This window comes from Eucalyptus grandis, chromosome 1, assembly GCF_016545825.1.
Source record: "Eucalyptus grandis isolate ANBG69807.140 chromosome 1, ASM1654582v1, whole genome shotgun sequence".
Lineage (NCBI taxonomy): Eukaryota > Viridiplantae > Streptophyta > Magnoliopsida > Myrtales > Myrtaceae > Eucalyptus > Eucalyptus grandis.
Window position 1 is genome coordinate 30,548,959 of NC_052612.1, and position 18,293 is coordinate 30,567,251.

The window sequence follows — 18,293 nt, forward strand, 5'->3', positions numbered from 1 at the left end:
GTGATAGAGCAATTGACAACTACAAAAACCAAAGTGGCCTTCGTTCTTTGTACAGAGAATTTGGGCCTGTTTATTTGTGTTCTTGACCCGTGTTTATGAACACAATTCCTGTTTTTTTTATTCCCTAACAAAAAAAAAAAAATAAATGCATTTGTTTGCGTTTTTATTCTTAATTGTTTTCTGTTCATGGGACACATTTGGAATAAAAAAATGTTAAAAAAAAAAACTTGTTTATTGTTTTGGAATACTTGAGAAACAATTTTTTCTCTTCTATTTTTTTTTTCTTTCTTTTTTCTTCTTCTTTTTTTTTGGCTGGTCGCCGACCTTGGCCATGACGGCGACCGCCATCGAGGGTCGGGGCGACCTCGCCATGGCCGGGTGAGGCGGCCGGCCGCTAGTCATGGCCGAGGCCGCGATCGGCCAAAAGGAAGAAAAAGGAAAAAAGAAAAAGATAAAATAAAAAACAAAAAATAAAAAAAGGAAAAATAAAATAAAATAAAAATATCAAAAATTTAAAAGAAACAAATCGTGTTTCCGTTTTTCTATTCCGTAAACAAGTTTACCAAATCTATTTTTCTGTTAAAAAATTGTTCCTAAAAGAAATATCCTTAAACAATTTTTTGAATAGTAAACGTTATCAAACGCAGCCTTTAATGCTATAAAATTTGAGGTATGCAAACCCATTTTGCATCCAAAATCTCCGGGCCCCACCACACACAAAAATGTTATGCTGCTAGGTCTCAAAACCCTTGAGGTATGCAAACCCTCTTTATTGTCCTTTTGCATACCTGAAATTTTATAGCTTTAAATTCTCCATATAAAATTATGGTGGGGCCCGAAGATTTTCTGATGCAAAATGGGTTTGCACACCTGAAATTTTATAGCATTAAATTCTCCATAGAAAATTGTGGTGGGACCCGGAGATTTTCGCAAAATGGGTTAGCTTACCTCAAATTTTATAGCATTAAATTCTCCATAGAAAATTGTGGTGGGGCCCGGAGATTTTCGCAAAATGGGTTAGCGTACCTCAAATTTTATAGCATTAAATTCTCCATAGAAAATTGTGGTGGGGCCGGAGAGTTTCGCATAATGGGTTAGCGTAACTCAAATTTTATAGCATTAAATTCTCCATACAAAATTGTGGTGGGGCCGGAGAGTTTCGCATAATGGGTAGCATACCTCAAATTTTATAGCATTAAATTCTCCATACAAAATTGTGGTGGGGCCGGAGAGTTTCGCATAATGGGTCCGGAGAGTTTCGCATAATGGGTTAGCGTACCTCAAATTTTGTAGTTGTCAATTGCTCTCTCGCTTCCCGAACCCTTTTCGCCTCTTTCTCTGCCTCCATCGTCGCACGCTTCTTCTCCGATCTCCAGCACCGCCGCCTCCTGTCCAACTCTTCTCGCGCCCTCCGCGTCGGCCAGGAGCTTGAGGCCCTCTGCCGCGTCGAGTCGACGGACCCTGCTGCCGCTGCCGCTGCCGCATCCGCCTCCGCCTCCGCCGTTGCCTACGCTGACTCTGGTCGACCTTTGGATCTGTTGATTCGAGGTCGAGCTGAGTTTAGATCGGCTCACTTGAGCTTAGATCCAAAATCTGAGGCCTCAAGTTCGCCGGCCGAGCTCGAGCTCGATGACGGTAAGGGCGCTGGAACTTTATAGAGGGAGTTTGGAGTTTGAGAAAGCAGAAGGGAGGGATTGGGGTGAATTTTCACAATTAAAGGAGAAGGAAAGGGCACATCACGTGAAGACGGGATGGAAAGAGACACAGCAGAAAGAGAGAAAAATGGAAGTGGGTAGAGATCGCAGATAATAAAATATTGGGTGCAGCTGGGGTGTCGCTGGCGAGCCAACTTCTCCTAAGGAAAACTGCTAAGTACTTCTCTGTCCCTTGGTTTCTCTCTCTTCTTCACGACTCTCTCTTTTTTCCCCCCTTTTTCTTCTTTCCTTAGGCCTATGGCCGACGACCGGCCACATGTGAGAGCAGGCGAGGGTGTCGTGGCCCTCGCCTGTGGCTGGCCGTCGGATTCGGCGAGGGCTCGATCCTCGCGGCCAGGGCGAGGGTCGCCCTCGCCGGATCTGGCGAGGTTTTGGGAGGCGACGGTCGCCGGATCTGGCGAGGTTCCGGGGCGGCTGCGAGGGTGGCGTACGACCTGTGATGAGCATCGGCGTCGCTCGTGAGCCAGTCGTCCATGGCTGGATGGGAAAGGCTGATACCTGTGATCAATAGCATGCCCGAACGATGCCGACGACGGCCATGGATGAGCGTCGGCCTACTCGTGAGCGGTTCGACCATGGCTGGCCGCTGCAATCGAGCGTCGTCCATGGCTGCAGAAGGCAAAAAGAACAGGATGCAAGAAACGGTGAAGAAGGAGGAGCAATATTTTCTATTTTCTCGCCCGCGAGAGTTTTAGACGTTTCTGCCTTGTGGGCCCGTTGCAAGATGAATGGACTAATATTTTTCAGAATTGGCTACACTCGGCCGCCCAATATTTTCTCGTTCTCTCAGTTTGCCTTACTGATTTAAGGGCGATGTGATCTGTTACAGGCTGATGTTGCTCTAGATGATGGTACTTGTGCGAGGGCTGCTGTTCCTAGTAGTGCCTCCACTGGTGAGCGTTCTCTCTCTGTGCTGATGATCCTCCATTTCGAGCGTTTACAGTGATGCGGAATGCACTGGGAATCAAGAAAAGGCCAAATTAGGCCAAGATTATGTCATACTATCGTGGGTTTGTCGCTTAGATGGAACTGCATGAAAGCAGCTGTGGCTATGGCAAAAGATGGGGGGAATCTTTAGGAAATAGAGGGCGATTGCTTATCTTGACTGACGGTTTGCTTCCCGGGATTTATGAGGCCCTTGAACTGAGAGACGGTGGTTCTGACTTCCTGGGAAAGGGTGTTTCCAAGGTTGTGCCACTTGCTGTTTTCATATTGTCTGTCTATATAGTTTGTCTGCCAATTGTATTGATGAGTATCTGCCATTTCTATGCATATTTAGGGTGTTGAGAATGTGAACACAACTATTGGTCCCGCCTTGGTTGGCAAGGTTGTGTTTCGAACTCTTGTCCACATATTTGCACTTCTGACTCCACAACTTGAAGTATCTCTCATGTTAATAAGTTTGTGACAGACAAACTGATAGTTAATGTAGACTGATTTACTTTGTCATATCCTACCTAACAATTATCTTTGCTTTATTTTTCAGGATCCAAGGGATCAGATGGCTATTGATAACTTCATGTTCCAAAAGCTTGATCGAACTGTAAACGAGTGGGCTTGGTGTAAACAATAGGTAGTAATCTAAGTCACTCTTGGTCATGTAGTGCGCATTGGAGCGAACCCTATAGATGATAGTAAACTTTTTGGTGTAAAGCTTGGAGCCAATACCACACTTGCAGTGTCTCTTGCTGTCTGCAAGGCTGGAGCTGCTGCTAACAAGATCCCTCTATACAAGGTCTGTTTTGGTTCAGCTACCAAAATCAGCTGTCTTTTTCTGTTTCTTTATATCTTCTCGTGCCCATAGCTACTTAGTTTAATCATACGTACTTCACGAGTTTGCTATGGACTTATTGCACTATCCCATTATCATTTTTCTTAGACCATGTCGTTAATTTTTAATTCACGATCTCATATTTTTATTACAAAAGTTACATAGAATGTTGGAAACTTCTAATTATAATGGTTGATGAATGCCCAATCAATTGCCTATTTTTTATCAAATAATTCGAGGAAGACTGTGTTTCAAAAGTTGGAAAATTAGAAGTTTAGTCTAATCATCTAGCTGATTTTTACATTGGGAGTGCTTTTCCGAAATAAGTTTGAAGGTTGTTAAAATCAAAGCATCGCTACTTGGGGGCTTCTTTCAAGCTGCTACAGTGAGCGTATGGTAAAGTTGTGTGTTTTGGGGTGGAGAATTTGTTTGGGACTTCTACACATCTACAGTCGAACTATAAAACCCTTAGACTTGATGCCCTAGGGTTAATTCGAATCTGCCTCTTCTCTATCGCCGCTGAATCGAGAGCTCGTCTGCCCCTACGCTGCTAGATGCGAGCATTCCTCGTCACCAGCGAATCGCGCTTGTTTGCCCCGTTTGCTGTGCAATGCGAATCTTCTCCGTCACCATCCCCATCACTTCCTCCATCTCTATCATCCTGTCAATCGATGTTGATCCGTTCCGACCCCGATTCCTCAATTTCACTCTCACCTTCACACGGTTGGAGGCCGCCCGGGATCGGTGAAACCATACGCATTGGTGCGGGCCAGATCATCAGCAGCTGCAGCGTTCCCGCAGTCTGGGTGGGTTTACCATCGAACTTCTCTCTCTACCGTCTGATCATTTCTTAACTCTCATCTGATTTCGTTGTTCGCGCTCTTTTAGCTTGGCTTTTTCACTCTGTATAGCTTTCTCGATCTGGTTTTGCCGGCTCAGCTTATTTTATCCTGGGCGATTACTGTTAGGTACTTTCCTGGCGGAAAAAAGATCTTAGATCTCGTGTCGTTTGCAAGCGTTGCGCTTCCTTTCGTTGTGTCCGTTTTATATTTCATTCTAGTGATACGTGAGGTGATCTTTTCGAATCCGCTATTCATGGAAATATTAATTACCTTGAGTTTTTTGCCCCAACCTCGGTATTATTAAGGGGGAAAACTAAATCTGACGATGGAAAGTTCAAGAAATTGTTGTTTTTCATTAAATGCATTTATGCCGACATTTAAAAAGAAAAAGAAGAAGAAGAAGATAACCTCGCGTGGTTATCTTCAAGCTTTAGAGCATCATATATGAGGGTTGATACTGAAAGAAGACCCCGTCTGTCATTGATGAGAAGGTGATGGCGGAGTTGCAGTTTGTTTAGGAAGGAATGATAGAATTCGATAGGCCTCCTTTCTATAAGACAAAAATATCTCGAGTCCTTAACAATGGCCAGGGAAATTAACGGTTGATTGGTTGCTAGAATTCTGATAGATGGAGAGGATCAACCTTGAATCTCACGGCTTGAAAAGTTTTGTAAGAAATTGGGCAAGAAGGATGAATATAATATTCAGTCGAATGTCCTTGTCCGACTTCGCGGGCGAAGTCCATGATGTTCAGGGGGAAGTGGTCTTTCAACATCACTACCGGCTCGAAAACATATAGAACGGCATTGTTCATCATAGATGCCGATGTATTCTACAATCTCTTACAAGGCCTGTTATGGTTCAGCACTACCACAATCCTCTAGTGCCCATAGGCACTTAGTTCTTGACTTATTATACTCACTTCACAAGTCTGCCACGGACTTGTGGCACTTGGATCGGCGTTAGAATTCCAGATGATATCGTGCTAGGAAATTCATCACGCCCTGTCTCTCGGATGATCGTCCTAGGAAACTTATCTTGCCCTGTCTTTTTAAATATTGTACAAAGGGAAACTCAACATTGTTTCTGGTCGTGGCAGAGAAACTGTATCACGAATCACAATCATTTGTACTCTACTGAATTATTGGTCATGTTTCGGCCCAAGTAAGCGAATGATACCACCTATTTATGGATGCAGCTTGTTGTGGGCCGTGGTCGCGATGGGGAGCTGCTGTTGCTTGCTGCTGCATTAAACGTCGTTAATGGTGGGTCACATGCTAAAGACAAACTCGCAACAGAGGTCCGTAATATTCCATTAAATACTGATGCCAAATGCTTTAATTGTTTTTTCGATTTATTCCTGAACATTCGAGCATCATTCTTCGTGCCTTCTGCAGTTCTTTGAAATTAAAAGTAGCTGATGTTTTTTTATCATAAGATTAAATGACATTATTAACTTAAGTTTGAATTTGCCTAGGCCTTGCTCTTTAAAACGAAAACTCCTCGTTCTTTTGATGTATTCCAGAATGATGATGGTCCTCAGAAGATCTTTGATGCTCTCAAAGATCCGTGCTGCATGTTTTTTGGTAGTGAACATCGTGTTGTGTCGATTGTGGTGGCTTCATTTTATCTAAATATCCCTAAAGATGCTCTCAAAGTCATGTGCAAGTCATTTGGGATTGACCATCCTGCTGTATTGATTAAGGATCCGTATCCAAAGATCGCTGGAGATGCTCTCAAAGTCACATGCAAGTCATTAGTGAGTGATTATCCTGTTGTGTTGATTGTGGATCCATTTAATCCAAAAACTCTGGAGATGCTATCAAAGTCATGATCGAGCAGAAGATCTTTGAAACTTTCAAAGATCGATACAGTAAGTTTGTTGGGATTGAGTTTCCTATTATCTCAAATGGGGATCCATTTAAAATTCAGAAGCAGAAGATCTCAGAAGCTCCAGAAGAAAAGTCTGATGGGATTAAGTTTCCTTTCATCTCAAAATGGGATCCACTTGAACTTTGGAAGCAGATGATCTCAGAAGCTCCAGAAGAAAAGTCTTATGGGATTAAGTTTCCTTTCATCTCAAAATGGGATCCACTTGAGCTTTGGAAGCAGATGATCTCAGAAGCTCCAGAAGAAAAGACCGATGGGATTAAGTTTCCTTCATCTTAAAATGGGATCCACTTGAACTTGGGAAGCAAATGATCTCAGAAGCTCCAGAAGAAAAGTCTGATGGGATTAAGTTTCCTTTTATCTCAAAAGGGGAGCCATTTAAACTTCGGAAGATCTTTGAAATTTTTAAAGAGATCTTTGAAACTCTAAAAGATCGGTACCGTGAGTTTGCTGGGAGTGAGTTTCCTATTATCTCGATTGGGGATCCATTTAATCCAAACATCTCTGGAGATGCTCTCAGAGTCATGCGCAAGTCCTTTGGGAGGGGCTATCCTGTTGTGTCAATTGAGGATTCATTTTATTCGAAGATCTCTGGAGATGCTCTCAAAGATCTGTACAAGTCATTCGTGAGTAAATATCCTATTGTCTCGATCTTGGAGACGTAGTCCAGATCGTAGGAGATGATTTAATGGCCACCAATCCCAAGGTAAGCTTGTGCACATATCACTCTCTCTCTCTTTCTCTCTTTCTCTCTTCCGAAGGAACACTATACTGAGCAATTCATTTTCTGTAATGAAGGGGAACTTGGGTCAGATGCTGTATATGGTGAAGCGAACTTTCGCATGCCTGTTCTTGAAATAAGGTGACCTTCTGGCAGTCTAGCTGCAGTACTTATTTGGACTAGATAATTTCGGTCTAGTGATTGTGTAATATGAAACTGGAAAAACTACATGCCCGCGAAAGTTGTATGGAGGACTTTCTGGTGAAGGGTAGTTTGTGGTTGGCTTTTGAGATTCACTTGCCTTTTCTGAGTAAGTTGACAAGCAAACTCTTTCATGTTGATCCTGTTGTTGTCGGCTTGAGGCTTGAGCATAGCTATGAGCGTAGATGCTATGGACTTGCGGAAGATTGGTTTCGCATCACCTTCTCGAAACCTCGACCAACTTAAAACCTAGTTTCTGCAAACCCAACCACTAGACATCACTACTCAGGAGAACCTTGTTTGACCCGAATCGACCCTTTTCTTGTGTTTGGCTGGCCATTTACTGAAACGAGGGAAAAAGCTTCGAGACTTTGGTGAACCTAGTGTTTGCTTGTCCCTCCCACGGTGGATTTAGAGATGATTTGAGACCTGCGCAAACTGAAACTGAGTAGAATCTCTAGTCTAATGCCTTGTGGAATCTTTTGTGGGCCTGTATGTATTGAGATTACATTGCTCCAGCATCTTCGCGACGGAAGCTTTGATGTGATTAGGTCTGCTGAAATGATACATTATCGTCCCTTCCCTCTACCTAGAGGAAGTCAGGGGAGAGACAGAACACATTTGTGGTCAAGAACGGTCTGGACGACCTTTGACCATGACAACATAGGGGAATTTACAAAAAGTAGTCCTAAAATTATTATATTTGTACTAATTCACTTCTAAATTTTTCGATTTGGCAAATTTAATTTTAAATCTATTGTGTTTGTGCCAATTGAAATCTATATCTTTTGATATTTACTACTTTAGCTTTAAATAGTTTGTCAATTTAATCATTTCATTTAATTTTAACTGGAAATTATCGACGTGGCAATCTGATCATCTTAAGTGGTATAGCAATGTTGACTTGGACGATTTTTGCAATTTTTAAAATTTTTCTGAATTTTTCATTTTTTGTTCTTTTTGTATTTTCTCTTTATTTCCCTTCACCAATGGCTGGCCATAGGAGGTCATCAGCCACAAGCGAGGCTGAGGGCGGAGATGCCCTAGTCGGCCCGGACAAGGACTGGACAAGGGTTCCTTGCCTGACGATGTTGACGAAGCTCTTCTCTTCCGTTCGTCGGCAATCATGGGCCCCGCCGCGTTCCCGCTGCACCCCCCAACACACTCGCATGCGCATTCCGGCACACGTGGACGAATCTACACTTAAGCCTGGCAATGTAATTTTTTTTTTTTCTTCTCCTTTTCTCATTTTTAGTTTTGGTGTGCTATTCGCTCCCCAGTCAAGCATCGAATCTTCTGAGAACTGACGGCTCGGACAGGGCTCAAGGATTTTTCTCGACGCGCGATTTAATTGGTGCTTTACATGATGCTTGATTTGTTTGGTTTGTCCACAGAGGAGTGAAAGGGAGGCCGAGGGAGCGGTTTCATGAGTGTTTTTTTTTTGGAGTTATGATGCTTGATTTGTTTGGTTTGTCCGCAGAGGAGTGAAAAGAGGGGCCGCGGGAGGGGTTTCATGAGTGTTTTTTTTTTTTTTTTTTGGGAGTGCATATTTGTGATTCGCTACAAAATCAAATAGAGAAATAAATTAAAATTACTTAGGCTTCATTTATTTGCGGATAATGTGATGTTTATAGAAAATATTTTTAAAAAATTTTAAAAAAATGACAATATTTTTCGATGCTCAATTAAAATTTGAAAATGAATTAGAATTTTTTTTTCATCGTTTAGTAAGGAAGATTTAGTTTGATTTTTCTATATGTACTCCTTTTAATAATTTTTATTTAAAAAATGAATTTAAAATTTTCTTTCTATTTCTTTCTTTTTTTCTTTTCCTCATTCTTCTTCTTCAATTAGTTGGTCACCAACCATGGCAACGATTGGCAAGTGGCCAATAGTTTAAAATTGAATTAGCATCAAGTCAAAAGATTTTGAATTAAATTGGCCTTATTAAAAGATTTTTGGACTAAATTGACATATTAATGCAATATGTTTAAGACTTTTCTAACATTTTTCCCATGGAAAAGTGTTTTTTTTTTTTTATTAGTTCATTTTTTGTGAAACAAACATTTGAATTTTTGGAAAATGTTTCTCTCGAAGTTGTTTTCTACAAAACAAATGAAAGTTTAGAATCACCTAGTTTTTATATCAAATTAGGTAAGAGGTAAATTGATAGTAGAAACAAGACACCTTGCATTAATGGAGAACCCTATCAAACTATTCCTTATATTGGATTCTTTTCATTTTAAAATGCTTCGAAAGTTAATTTCTTAGATTATGTCTCTTATACATATTCAATTTATAGATATATAAGAGTCCCGTAACTTATTTTTAGCTGGTACACAGTGATCTCTTTCAACAACTAATTTTTCTAAATAATCAATAAGGTACATTACATGATTCTAAGAAAATAAACTAATTTATGACTCGAGATTATTTTGGTAAAATTAAAGGTAACATTCTTTGTTTTCCCATAAATTTAAGTTGCTTCACGGAATAGTCACCATGGAAAGATTTCTTCCTGGGCATGCTCCGATGGCCACGTCAATTCGAATTGACTAGGATTTGATGCCGAAGAGATTTGACTGTAGACTTCATGTAAATTTAAAGGTTTACTCAGACAAATTAAAAACTAAAGGACTTGATTGGAAAAATGTGTATGAGTTCAGGGCCGAAATAGAGACACTGATAAAATCACCCGCTTCGAAAAGAAAATCCGTCAAGTACGTCCGGAATCCATTCCGCGACTTGTCCGAACTCTCTTTTTTGGGTTTCCATATTACTTCACTTCCACACATCTCTAGTACTTACTACCCACTGTAACTCTCTCTCGTTCTCTCTCTCTCTATCTGAAGCTAAGCTTTGCTCTCATGGTGAAAATCAAGTGCATCAAGGCGAGGCAGATCTTCGACAGCCGCGGCAATCCTACGGTCGAGGTGGGTTTATCATCGGACGTCTTCTCTACCTCTCCAGTCGTCCCTCAACATGCCATATCTGTTTTCATCGTTCACGGTCTTTTATGTTGGCCTTTGCATGTTGTGTGATTGTGGGCGGTGATTCTCGGGTACTTTCCCTGGGAAAAAAGCTCTGGTGATGTCGTGTCGTTTCCGAGTGTTGCGTTTCTTTTCTTCGTGTCGTTTCATCAGTCCTGCACGAGGCGGGTTCATTTTTAGTGATCCGTGAAATATGAATTCAGTGTTAATGGAAGTATTAATTGTGTTGAGCTTTTCCCAACTTGGGTATTGTGAATACAGAGGCAAAATTTGAACTTGGTGACGATAGCTGTTCTCAGTTTTCCTTACTGATTTGAGGGTGGTGTGATCTGTTACAGGCTGATGCTACTCTAGACGACGGAACTTTTGTGAGAGCTGCTGTTCCTAGTGGTGCCTCCACTGGTGGGTGATCTTTCTATGTGCCGATGATCCTCCTTTTGAGCATTTACAGTGCATGCAGACTGCTCTGGAAAAAAGAAAAGGCTAAATTAGGACAAGATTATGTAATACGATTGTGGGTTTGTTGCTTTAATGGAATTGCATGAAAGCAGCTATGGCTATGGCAAATAATTGGGGAATGGTTAGGAAATTGAGGGCAATTGCTTATCTTAACTAACGGTTTGCTTCCAGGGATTTATGAGGCCCTTGAACTGAGAGACGGTGGTTCTGACTACCTGGGAAAGGGTGTTTCCAAGGTTGTACCACTTGCTGTTGTCATATTGTCTTTCATCATTTATCCGCCTCTTGTATTGACGAGTATTTGTCATTTCTTTGCATACTTAGGCTGTTGAGAATGTGAACACAATCATTGGTCCCGCCTTGGTTGGCAAGGTTTGTTTCAAACTCATGTCGACTTATATGCACTTCTGACCTCACAACGTAAAGTTTCTCATGTTAATAAGTTTGTGACAGACAAAATGATAGTTAATGTAGACCAATTTATTTTGTCAGATCCTACTATCTAACAATTATCTTTATTTTATTTTTCAGGATCCAAGGGATCAGATTGCTATTGATAACTTCATGGTCCAACAGCTTGATGGAACTGTAAATGAGTGGGGCTGGTGTAAACAAAAGGTAGTTATCTAATTCACTCTTGCTCATGTAGCGCTCATTGGAGTGAACCCTATTGACGGTGGTAAACTTTTTGTTGTGAAGCTTGGAGCCAATGCTATACTTGCAGTGTCTCTTGCTGTCTGCAAAGCTGGAGCTGCTGCTAATAAGATCCCTCTATACAAGGTCTGTTATGGTTCAGTGATACCAAAATCAGCTGTCCTTTTCTGTTTCTTTATATCTTCTCGTGCCTATAGCTACATAGTTTTAATCATACCTACTTCACGAGTTTTCTATGGACTTATTGCATTAAGAACTGTGTTGGTATTCTGGATGATGTTGTTCTAGAAAATTTTTGTGCAGTGTTTTCTTGAATATCGTAAGGGAAACTCAACTTTGTGACTGGTCTTAATGGAGAAACTGCATCACGAATCATAATCACTTTACTCTGGTGATTTGTTGGTTCTGTGTTGACCCAAGTAAGGGCATGTTACCACTTATCTATGGATGCAGCATATTGCAAACATTGCTGGTAACAGCAAATTGGTGTTGCCTGTTCCTGCCTTCAATGTCATTAATGGTGGTTCGCATGCTGGAAACAAACTCGCAATGCAGGTCTGTAATCTTCTATTGAATATAGATGCCATATACTTTTGGAAGTTCAATTTATTCCTCAACATCTGAGTATCATTTCTATGTGCCTTATACAGGAATTTATGATTCTTCCTGTTGGAGCTTCCTCATTTAAGGAAGCCATGAAGATGGGCGTGGAAGTTTATCACCACTTGAAGGTATTCTGAAACTTGGAAACTGTAACCTAAATCTTCGTAACTTCGCAAGTAAGCATGTTCCTTGGAACACGTGGTTAAACAAATTTGTTTTATTAGTGTAGTATCATGACTTTAGCTTAGGTGGCTTTTCTCTTCTAGAAATTCTCGCAGTATGATTGATTATTCCTTTTCCTTTATGACTGGTATGGCATTATTTTAATGTATTTCTGATTGGGCTCTTTCTGGCAGGCTGTTATTAAAAAGAAGTATGGTCAGGACGCAACTAATGTCGGTGATGAAGGTGGTTTCGCTCCTAACATTCAGGTAAACCTGTTGATTAGTGAACCATGGACCTGGAATAACCCATCTTGGCCTCAATTTTCTTCACAATATTTCGGGCAAGCATTATAATGGGTTTGTGAACTTACAGGAAAACAAGGAAGGTTTAGAATTGCTCAAGACTGCCATTGCAAAAGCAGGTTACACTGGCAAAGTGAGTTCCCAAGTGTTCTTGTTTTCTTAGGCATTTGAAATTCCAAGAAATCTGCAGAGACTAAGCATGTCATTATCTTCACATACTCTTCGGAGGTACATTTTGGATAACCTCTATTTCAAAATGGTGACACACACTGCTCATAGGAGGGCGCTGTTGGGAACCATTGAAGCAAAGCAATGTGTTCATTCAAGATGGTGGGGCTTTTTACTAATTCCCATCTGTTTATTTCAGGTTGTTATTGGAATGGACGTTGCTGCATCCGAATTTTATGGAGAGGATAAGACATATGATTTGAACTTCAAAGAAGAGGTGAGTTTCTCTTGTTATAGTGTATAAGAATGCAGTTCTTTAAAATTAAAAGTAGGTGATGCTTCTGTCCTAAGATTAAATGATTTCTCTTTCAATATCTACTTAAGTTTAAATTTGCCTAGGTAGCATTGATTGCTCAATGTCTTTAATGTAAATTCCTCATTCTGTTGATCTATTCAGAACAATGATGGATCTCAGAAGATCTCTGGAGATGCTCTTAAAGATCTGTACAAGTCATTTGTGAGTGAGTATCCTATTGTCTCGATTGAGGACCCATTTGACCAGGATGATTGGGAACACTACTCCAAACTCACCCGTGAAATTGGAGACAAAGTCCAAATTGTAGGAGATGATCTGTTGGTCACCAACCCCAAGGTAAGCTTGTGCATTTAGTCTCTCTCTCTCTCTCTCTCTCTCTCTCTCACTGTGGGGTGCATGCACCCACACAGAAACATTAAACTGAGCAATTCATTTTCTGCAGAGGGTTGAAAAGGCGATCAAAGAAAAGACCTGCAATGCTCTTCTTCTTAAGGTACTGTGTAGATCCTTTCAACTGACAATACACTGCAAAACAAATGTAAATACCATTGCTGATTAGGATGTTAATAATGTCAGGTAAATCAAATTGGGTCTGTTACCGAGAGCATTGAAGCTGTGAAGATGTCCAAGCAAGCTGGGTGGGGCATCATGGCTAGCCACCGCAGGTCTAGCTATCTGCTTCAATTTTCATGTTCTCTTTTTCAGCAAACATGCGGATAGTTAATATCATCCTAAATATTGATTGCAGTGGAGAAACAGAGGACACTTTTATTGCTGATCTTTCTGTGGGTCTGGCCACGGTAATATATAGCATGTTTTCACCAGAATTGTGTTGCAAAATTATCCCCCAACTGGTTTTTCTCATGTGAGTGAAACCCTCTGTTACAGGGTCAAATCAAGACTGGAGCTCCGTGCAGGTCAGAGCGTCTGGCAAAGTACAACCAGGTTGGTGTTTTACATGTTTGGCATTGGCTGCTGATTTAAATTTTGTGAAGAGAATTGCATTCTATGTCAACATTTGTGGCTCAAATTTCAGAAGACGGAATATTGCTTGTGTTGCATGATATAATTATGTACTCGTCATTCCCTGCGCATGCAGCTCTTGCGCATTGAAGAGGAGCTTGGCTCGGATGCTGTATATGCTGGAGCAAACTTCCGCATGCCTGTTGAACCCTACTAGACTGAAAGCGGCCTTTTGGTTTATGCGGATCCAAATGTTCTAGTGACGGTACTTGTTTGAACTCATTACTATAAATACAGCTTCTGTAACATACGAAATAAACACTAAATACCCACGACGATCGTGTTGAGTTCTACGAGGAGCTTTCTGGTGAAGAGTATTTTGTGGTCGGCTTTTGAGATTCACCTGCCTTTTCTGAGTGACTCCACGATGAAATTGCTTTCATCTTTGTCCTTTTGTTGTCGGGTTGAGGCTTGAGCATCTAACATGTTGATGCTATGAACTTGTGAAAGATTGGTTTTGCATCACCTTCTCGAGACCTAGACCAACTTGTAATGCCGTTTTCGGTGTCTGAACAAGCGTGTTCTGCCAGCCCAGCCATTCGACGTTATCAGTTTGAAGAGCCTCGTTGAACCCGAATATAGGCTGCGTTTGGAAACTGCATTTCCAAGGATCCTTGGAGGGCTAAAGGCCTTTGGGCCAAGGAAAGAGTGTTTGGGAAGATTTTTTTTACTTGCATTTGGGGAAGGCTTGCCTTCCCAAGGCTGAAAGCCCAAGGCAGGTTGGGGCTGCCTTGGGCATTCAGCCTCTCGGAAGGCTGATGGAGAGTAAGATAAAAAATTTCTTCCATAAATGTCCTCGTTAACATTTCGTTTTTCCGGTTTTGTCCTCGTAACTATTCATCTTCTTCGTGGAGGTTGGCCTAAGTTGCACCGAGCTATGAGGGGGTCGACGAGCCGAACAGAGGCGCAAGAGGCCGGTGTGTCACGGCGACCGTCGGCGCGAGTCGCGTGACCTCGGCGACCCCGCGAGTCACGTCGCCGGGACCGCCGCAACCCGGCAACCACCCGAGATCGGGTCGCAAAGAAGGTCGCGCGACCGCCGCAACCTCGGCGACGTTGCGACCCGGCAGAGATCCGGGTCACGGAGGTCTCCGCGACCCGATCCGGGCCGTGCGACCTCCGCGACCCAAATCGCGCGCAGATCGGGGTCCCTGAGGTCGCGCGACCAGACTGGGCCACGTGACCTCGGTGACCCAAATCGAGTGACGGATCGCGCGATCCGGTCGTGATCGAGGTCGCCGCAAGATCCGGGTCGCGGCGACCCTCGCCGGAAGGTCGCGCACCGCGCGCCGCGACCTCCGTGCGGAGGTCGCCGGGGCCTTCGATCCGGTTGCGGCGACCCTCGCCGACCGCCCGCTCTCGGGGATCGCCCGCTCCACGCCGGGACCCACGGACAACTTGCCCTCACCAGCAGTAGAACCCAATTTTTTTATTTTTTATTTTAATGACAAAAGTCTTTTACACGCTTAATTTGTCCAAACACTATTTAGCTCAAACATACTTTATAATGGACTTTTACAAATACGATTTACCAAACACAATTTGCATTTCCAAAATCCCTTTAGCTCAAAGGTCCTTACATTTTTCAGCGACTTTCCCCAAAAGTCTTTCCAAACGCACCCATAGTGACCTTCTCTCGAGTTGGTGGTCGGCGGCCCCACTCAATTTTGAAACCTGCTGAATCAAAACGTTGGTTTGTGCGTCATCCCACGGTGGATTTAGAGGGTGATTGAGACTTACAAATTGCAACCTAAGTAGTACCGATACTGATATGTATACGCGACATGATGATGTGATATGACACATCATTTTTTTTTTCAATCTTTACAAAAAAAAAAAAATACGTCATTTTTCAAAAAATAAAATTTTGACATCATGGAATATATTATATATATATATATATTTTATATATACATAATAAATCATCATTTTTATGATTATTTCAATAAAATTATTTTAATTCAAATTCATAAATAAATAAATAATATAAAGTCTAGAATGAATTTATATTAAAAATATTAATCCATTATTTATTAATATTTATTCATTATTTCAATTCAATAATTTCAACTTATTCTACTAATTTATACAACTTGGGAAAAAACAAGCAATTTGCATTTTAAACTCGTGTGTCAAACGGGTCGGAATAAAAGAGAAAAAAATTTGAAAGATGAATTGTGTATCACGGAAAGTGAGAGTAAGAAGAAAAGAAAAATTTCTCTATTTATTATTTTAATTAATTTTTCACATATATTATGATTCCTCATTTATTAAATTTTTTTAAAATTGACCCCACATGTTAGAATCGTGTGTTAGAAACTCACATGTTAAAATTCTGAGTTAACTGAATGTGGGATGTTCCGACACTTGTAGGATATTGAAGAGTATCCAAGAGTGTCGGAGAGTATCAGACACGTGTCGGAATGTTCAATACGACACAAAAACTCTCGAAGAGTGTCGATACTTCCTATTATACAATCTAATAACACGTGGAACCATTTATGGGTTTGAATGTGTTATGATTAGGGATCATGAAAAAAATGGTTTTTGAATTTTGGCAAAATATGCAACTTGGTCCATAAATTTTAAGTTTATTCAATATAATCCTTGAATTTTGGTCAATCTTTGAATTGAATGGAAAAGTTCAATATTGTCATTTATCAATTTAAGTTTGGGGACGTTATTGAACATTTTTATATAGTTTAGGACTAAGTTAAACATGTATAAAAACTCAAGAACATCATTGATTCACACATTGGGTTGCAAGTTTAAAGATCACGTTAAACAAATTAAAAGTTCAAAGATTTACATATTTGATTAAATTTCAGAGATTATTTTTGTTACGGTGACACAACTTACGGCATCTCTGGGCAGAAGCGTTGATATTGTTTAGGCATGCGAAAACAACACATCATCGTCCCCTCTACATAATGGAAATCAGAGAAGCGACAGATTACATGTGGGGCCACGAACGGTCCCATCAGACCAGCGACCACGTTAAAAAAAAAACCTTTGTCTAAAACTGATAGTGAGGCAAGCAAGCATTGAAAGTCTGTCCCCAAGACGAGAAACCCAAAAGGAAGTGGCGTTCGACATGGCGCCGATCCCGTTAGGCATGCGTCCCATCTATAATAAAAATGTCAATGTTTTTACATTCATCTTGAGCACATGCGACTGGGGCTTCAAGCAAAACTCGCGCATGGGATCGTGACGTCAGGGCTCGTCAGGGCTCATGCGAAAAGAGCTACAACGCATGCCGGCGGCTGCAAAAAGAATAGAAAAGAAAAACTCCCCGTTGACAATCGACTTTCATGACGCGAATTCTTTACGTCCGGTCTGAGAAATTCGAAACCTAAGAAATTGCTGGTTGATCGATCAGTCTATACGACCCATTTCGCCCAAAACCGAAGAGAAAAAAGAGAGTAAGAAATCAATGTACCGAATTGAATTATAGCCTATACGTATTCTGATGTACCAAAAATCTTGGAGTTTCCTTAAATGGTCGCCGGAGACTCGGTAACAAAATCCGACTTAGGACTAACGCTAAGTATGTCCATACGTCCAAGACCCATTTTTGCCTTTTCTGCAATGGCGACTCTTTGGCGTCTCTACTGGCTGGCAACATCATAGATGCTGGAATGGACAGGATGGGAGTTTCAAACTTTTGAACCTCGACTTGAACGAAATAGAAGAACGTGGCAGTCAAGGAAACTCCCGGGTTTTGAACCAAAGCATATTCCTGATGCTCCCCAAAGATTGTCCTCTTTACCATGGGCCGCCCTCACCAAACTTCGTGCCCCTTTTCGACCCACCGGAATACCACGTGGGACACCCACCTAGAAATCCAACGGCTGAGAAAGTCAGTTCCATCTTATTTTCTTCATCTTTTATCTTTTTCTTAATGGAATCCCAGGTCACTAAAAACCTCAATTAAATACTAATGGTGTGATCCTTCAGTCCAATCACCAGTCGCCACAGTTGCACCTAACTTTGCCTTTCAGGTGGAGCGCTCGGGCATCATGCGGGTCGGGTCTTCGGTCGGTTCGCGAGGGATGCATACGCTCCGCGTTAGAGTCGGGTCAGGCATAAGTAGATGCCCGATCTAGTTACATAATGAGCTTTTTGAAGAGTTAATACTATAAAAATTCAAACAAATATATATATATATAATAAATCTATTATAGATTAATTTTAATCATCAAAAACTCAAGACCGATACAATTCTGATAAATTTATTATCCATTAATTTCCACTAAATTTTATTGTCAAATTACTAAATTGAAAGATATAATGACAAATGTATCGGTTTGAATTTTACCATCCGTTTGTTATAGATAATTTGATTTGTTTTTTTCATGGTATTAATCCACCATAATAAATATTAATGAAAGATAAATTCTTCAAAAATTTGAATTTTTTTGGTCATAAAGTGTACTAATTTAAGGTTTTTGTAATCAAAAAATTAGTTTAAGG

The 18,293-nt window shown here is 41.1% G+C and overlaps 2 protein-coding genes across 7 annotated transcripts; both read left to right on the forward strand.

The window, feature by feature from the left end:
• The first annotated feature begins 1,942 nt into the window (after window positions 1–1,942).
• On the forward strand, window positions 1,943–7,274 carry LOC104438515 (enolase 1-like). 5 transcript variants are annotated; one of them, XM_039312092.1, is made up of 5 exons: window positions 1,943–2,608; window positions 3,202–4,292; window positions 5,527–5,628; window positions 5,806–6,924; window positions 7,017–7,274. In XM_039312092.1, exons 2-4 carry the CDS (start codon window positions 4,041–4,043, stop codon window positions 6,160–6,162), a joined length of 711 nt encoding a protein of 236 aa, XP_039168026.1. In that variant the 5' UTR covers window positions 1,943–2,608; window positions 3,202–4,040; the 3' UTR covers window positions 6,163–6,924; window positions 7,017–7,274. The 5 variants fall into 5 exon arrangements, with proteins under 5 accessions (XP_039168026.1, XP_010049984.2, XP_039168016.1 ...); XM_039312082.1 differs by lacking the exon at window positions 1,943–2,608 and adding an exon at window positions 2,760–3,042; XM_039312100.1 differs by lacking the exon at window positions 1,943–2,608 and adding an exon at window positions 2,760–3,042 and having other exon boundaries at window positions 5,854–6,924.
• A 2,639-nt stretch (window positions 7,275–9,913) lies between these two features.
• Window positions 9,914–14,207, forward strand: LOC104438537 (enolase 1). 2 transcript variants are annotated; one of them, XM_010051706.3, is made up of 17 exons: window positions 9,914–10,073; window positions 10,469–10,532; window positions 10,761–10,825; window positions 10,914–10,961; window positions 11,121–11,207; window positions 11,289–11,369; window positions 11,697–11,798; window positions 11,894–11,974; window positions 12,203–12,277; window positions 12,384–12,446; window positions 12,681–12,758; window positions 12,939–13,133; window positions 13,240–13,290; window positions 13,374–13,462; window positions 13,546–13,597; window positions 13,686–13,742; window positions 13,897–14,207. In XM_010051706.3, exons 1-17 carry the CDS (start codon window positions 10,008–10,010, stop codon window positions 13,975–13,977), a joined length of 1,335 nt encoding a protein of 444 aa, XP_010050008.1. In that variant the 5' UTR covers window positions 9,914–10,007; the 3' UTR covers window positions 13,978–14,207. The 2 variants fall into 2 exon arrangements, with proteins under 2 accessions (XP_010050008.1, XP_039168004.1); XM_039312070.1 differs by lacking the exon at window positions 9,914–10,073 and adding an exon at window positions 10,142–10,201.
• Window positions 14,208–18,293: the final 4,086 nt, after the last annotated feature.

What these genes read in the sequence shown, in the direction of transcription:
- LOC104438515 (XM_039312092.1), top strand. Translation starts at nt 4,041, where the DNA reads ATGCGAGCATTCCTCGTCACCAGCGAATCGCGCTTGTTTGCCCCGTTT. An exon ending in GCAGCGTTCCCGCAGTCTGG is followed by an intron (nt 4,293 to 5,526) that starts GTGGGTTTACCA and finishes TTATGGATGCAG; the next exon opens with CTTGTTGTGGGCCGTGGTCG. An exon ending in AAGACAAACTCGCAACAGAG is followed by an intron (nt 5,629 to 5,805) that starts GTCCGTAATATT and finishes GAATTTGCCTAG; the next exon opens with GCCTTGCTCTTTAAAACGAA.
- LOC104438537 (XM_010051706.3), top strand. Translation starts at nt 10,008, where the DNA reads ATGGTGAAAATCAAGTGCATCAAGGCGAGGCAGATCTTCGACAGCCGC. An exon ending in ATAAGATCCCTCTATACAAG is followed by an intron (nt 11,370 to 11,696) that starts GTCTGTTATGGT and finishes CTATGGATGCAG; the next exon opens with CATATTGCAAACATTGCTGG. An exon ending in GTCTGGCAAAGTACAACCAG is followed by an intron (nt 13,743 to 13,896) that starts GTTGGTGTTTTA and finishes CTGCGCATGCAG; the next exon opens with CTCTTGCGCATTGAAGAGGA.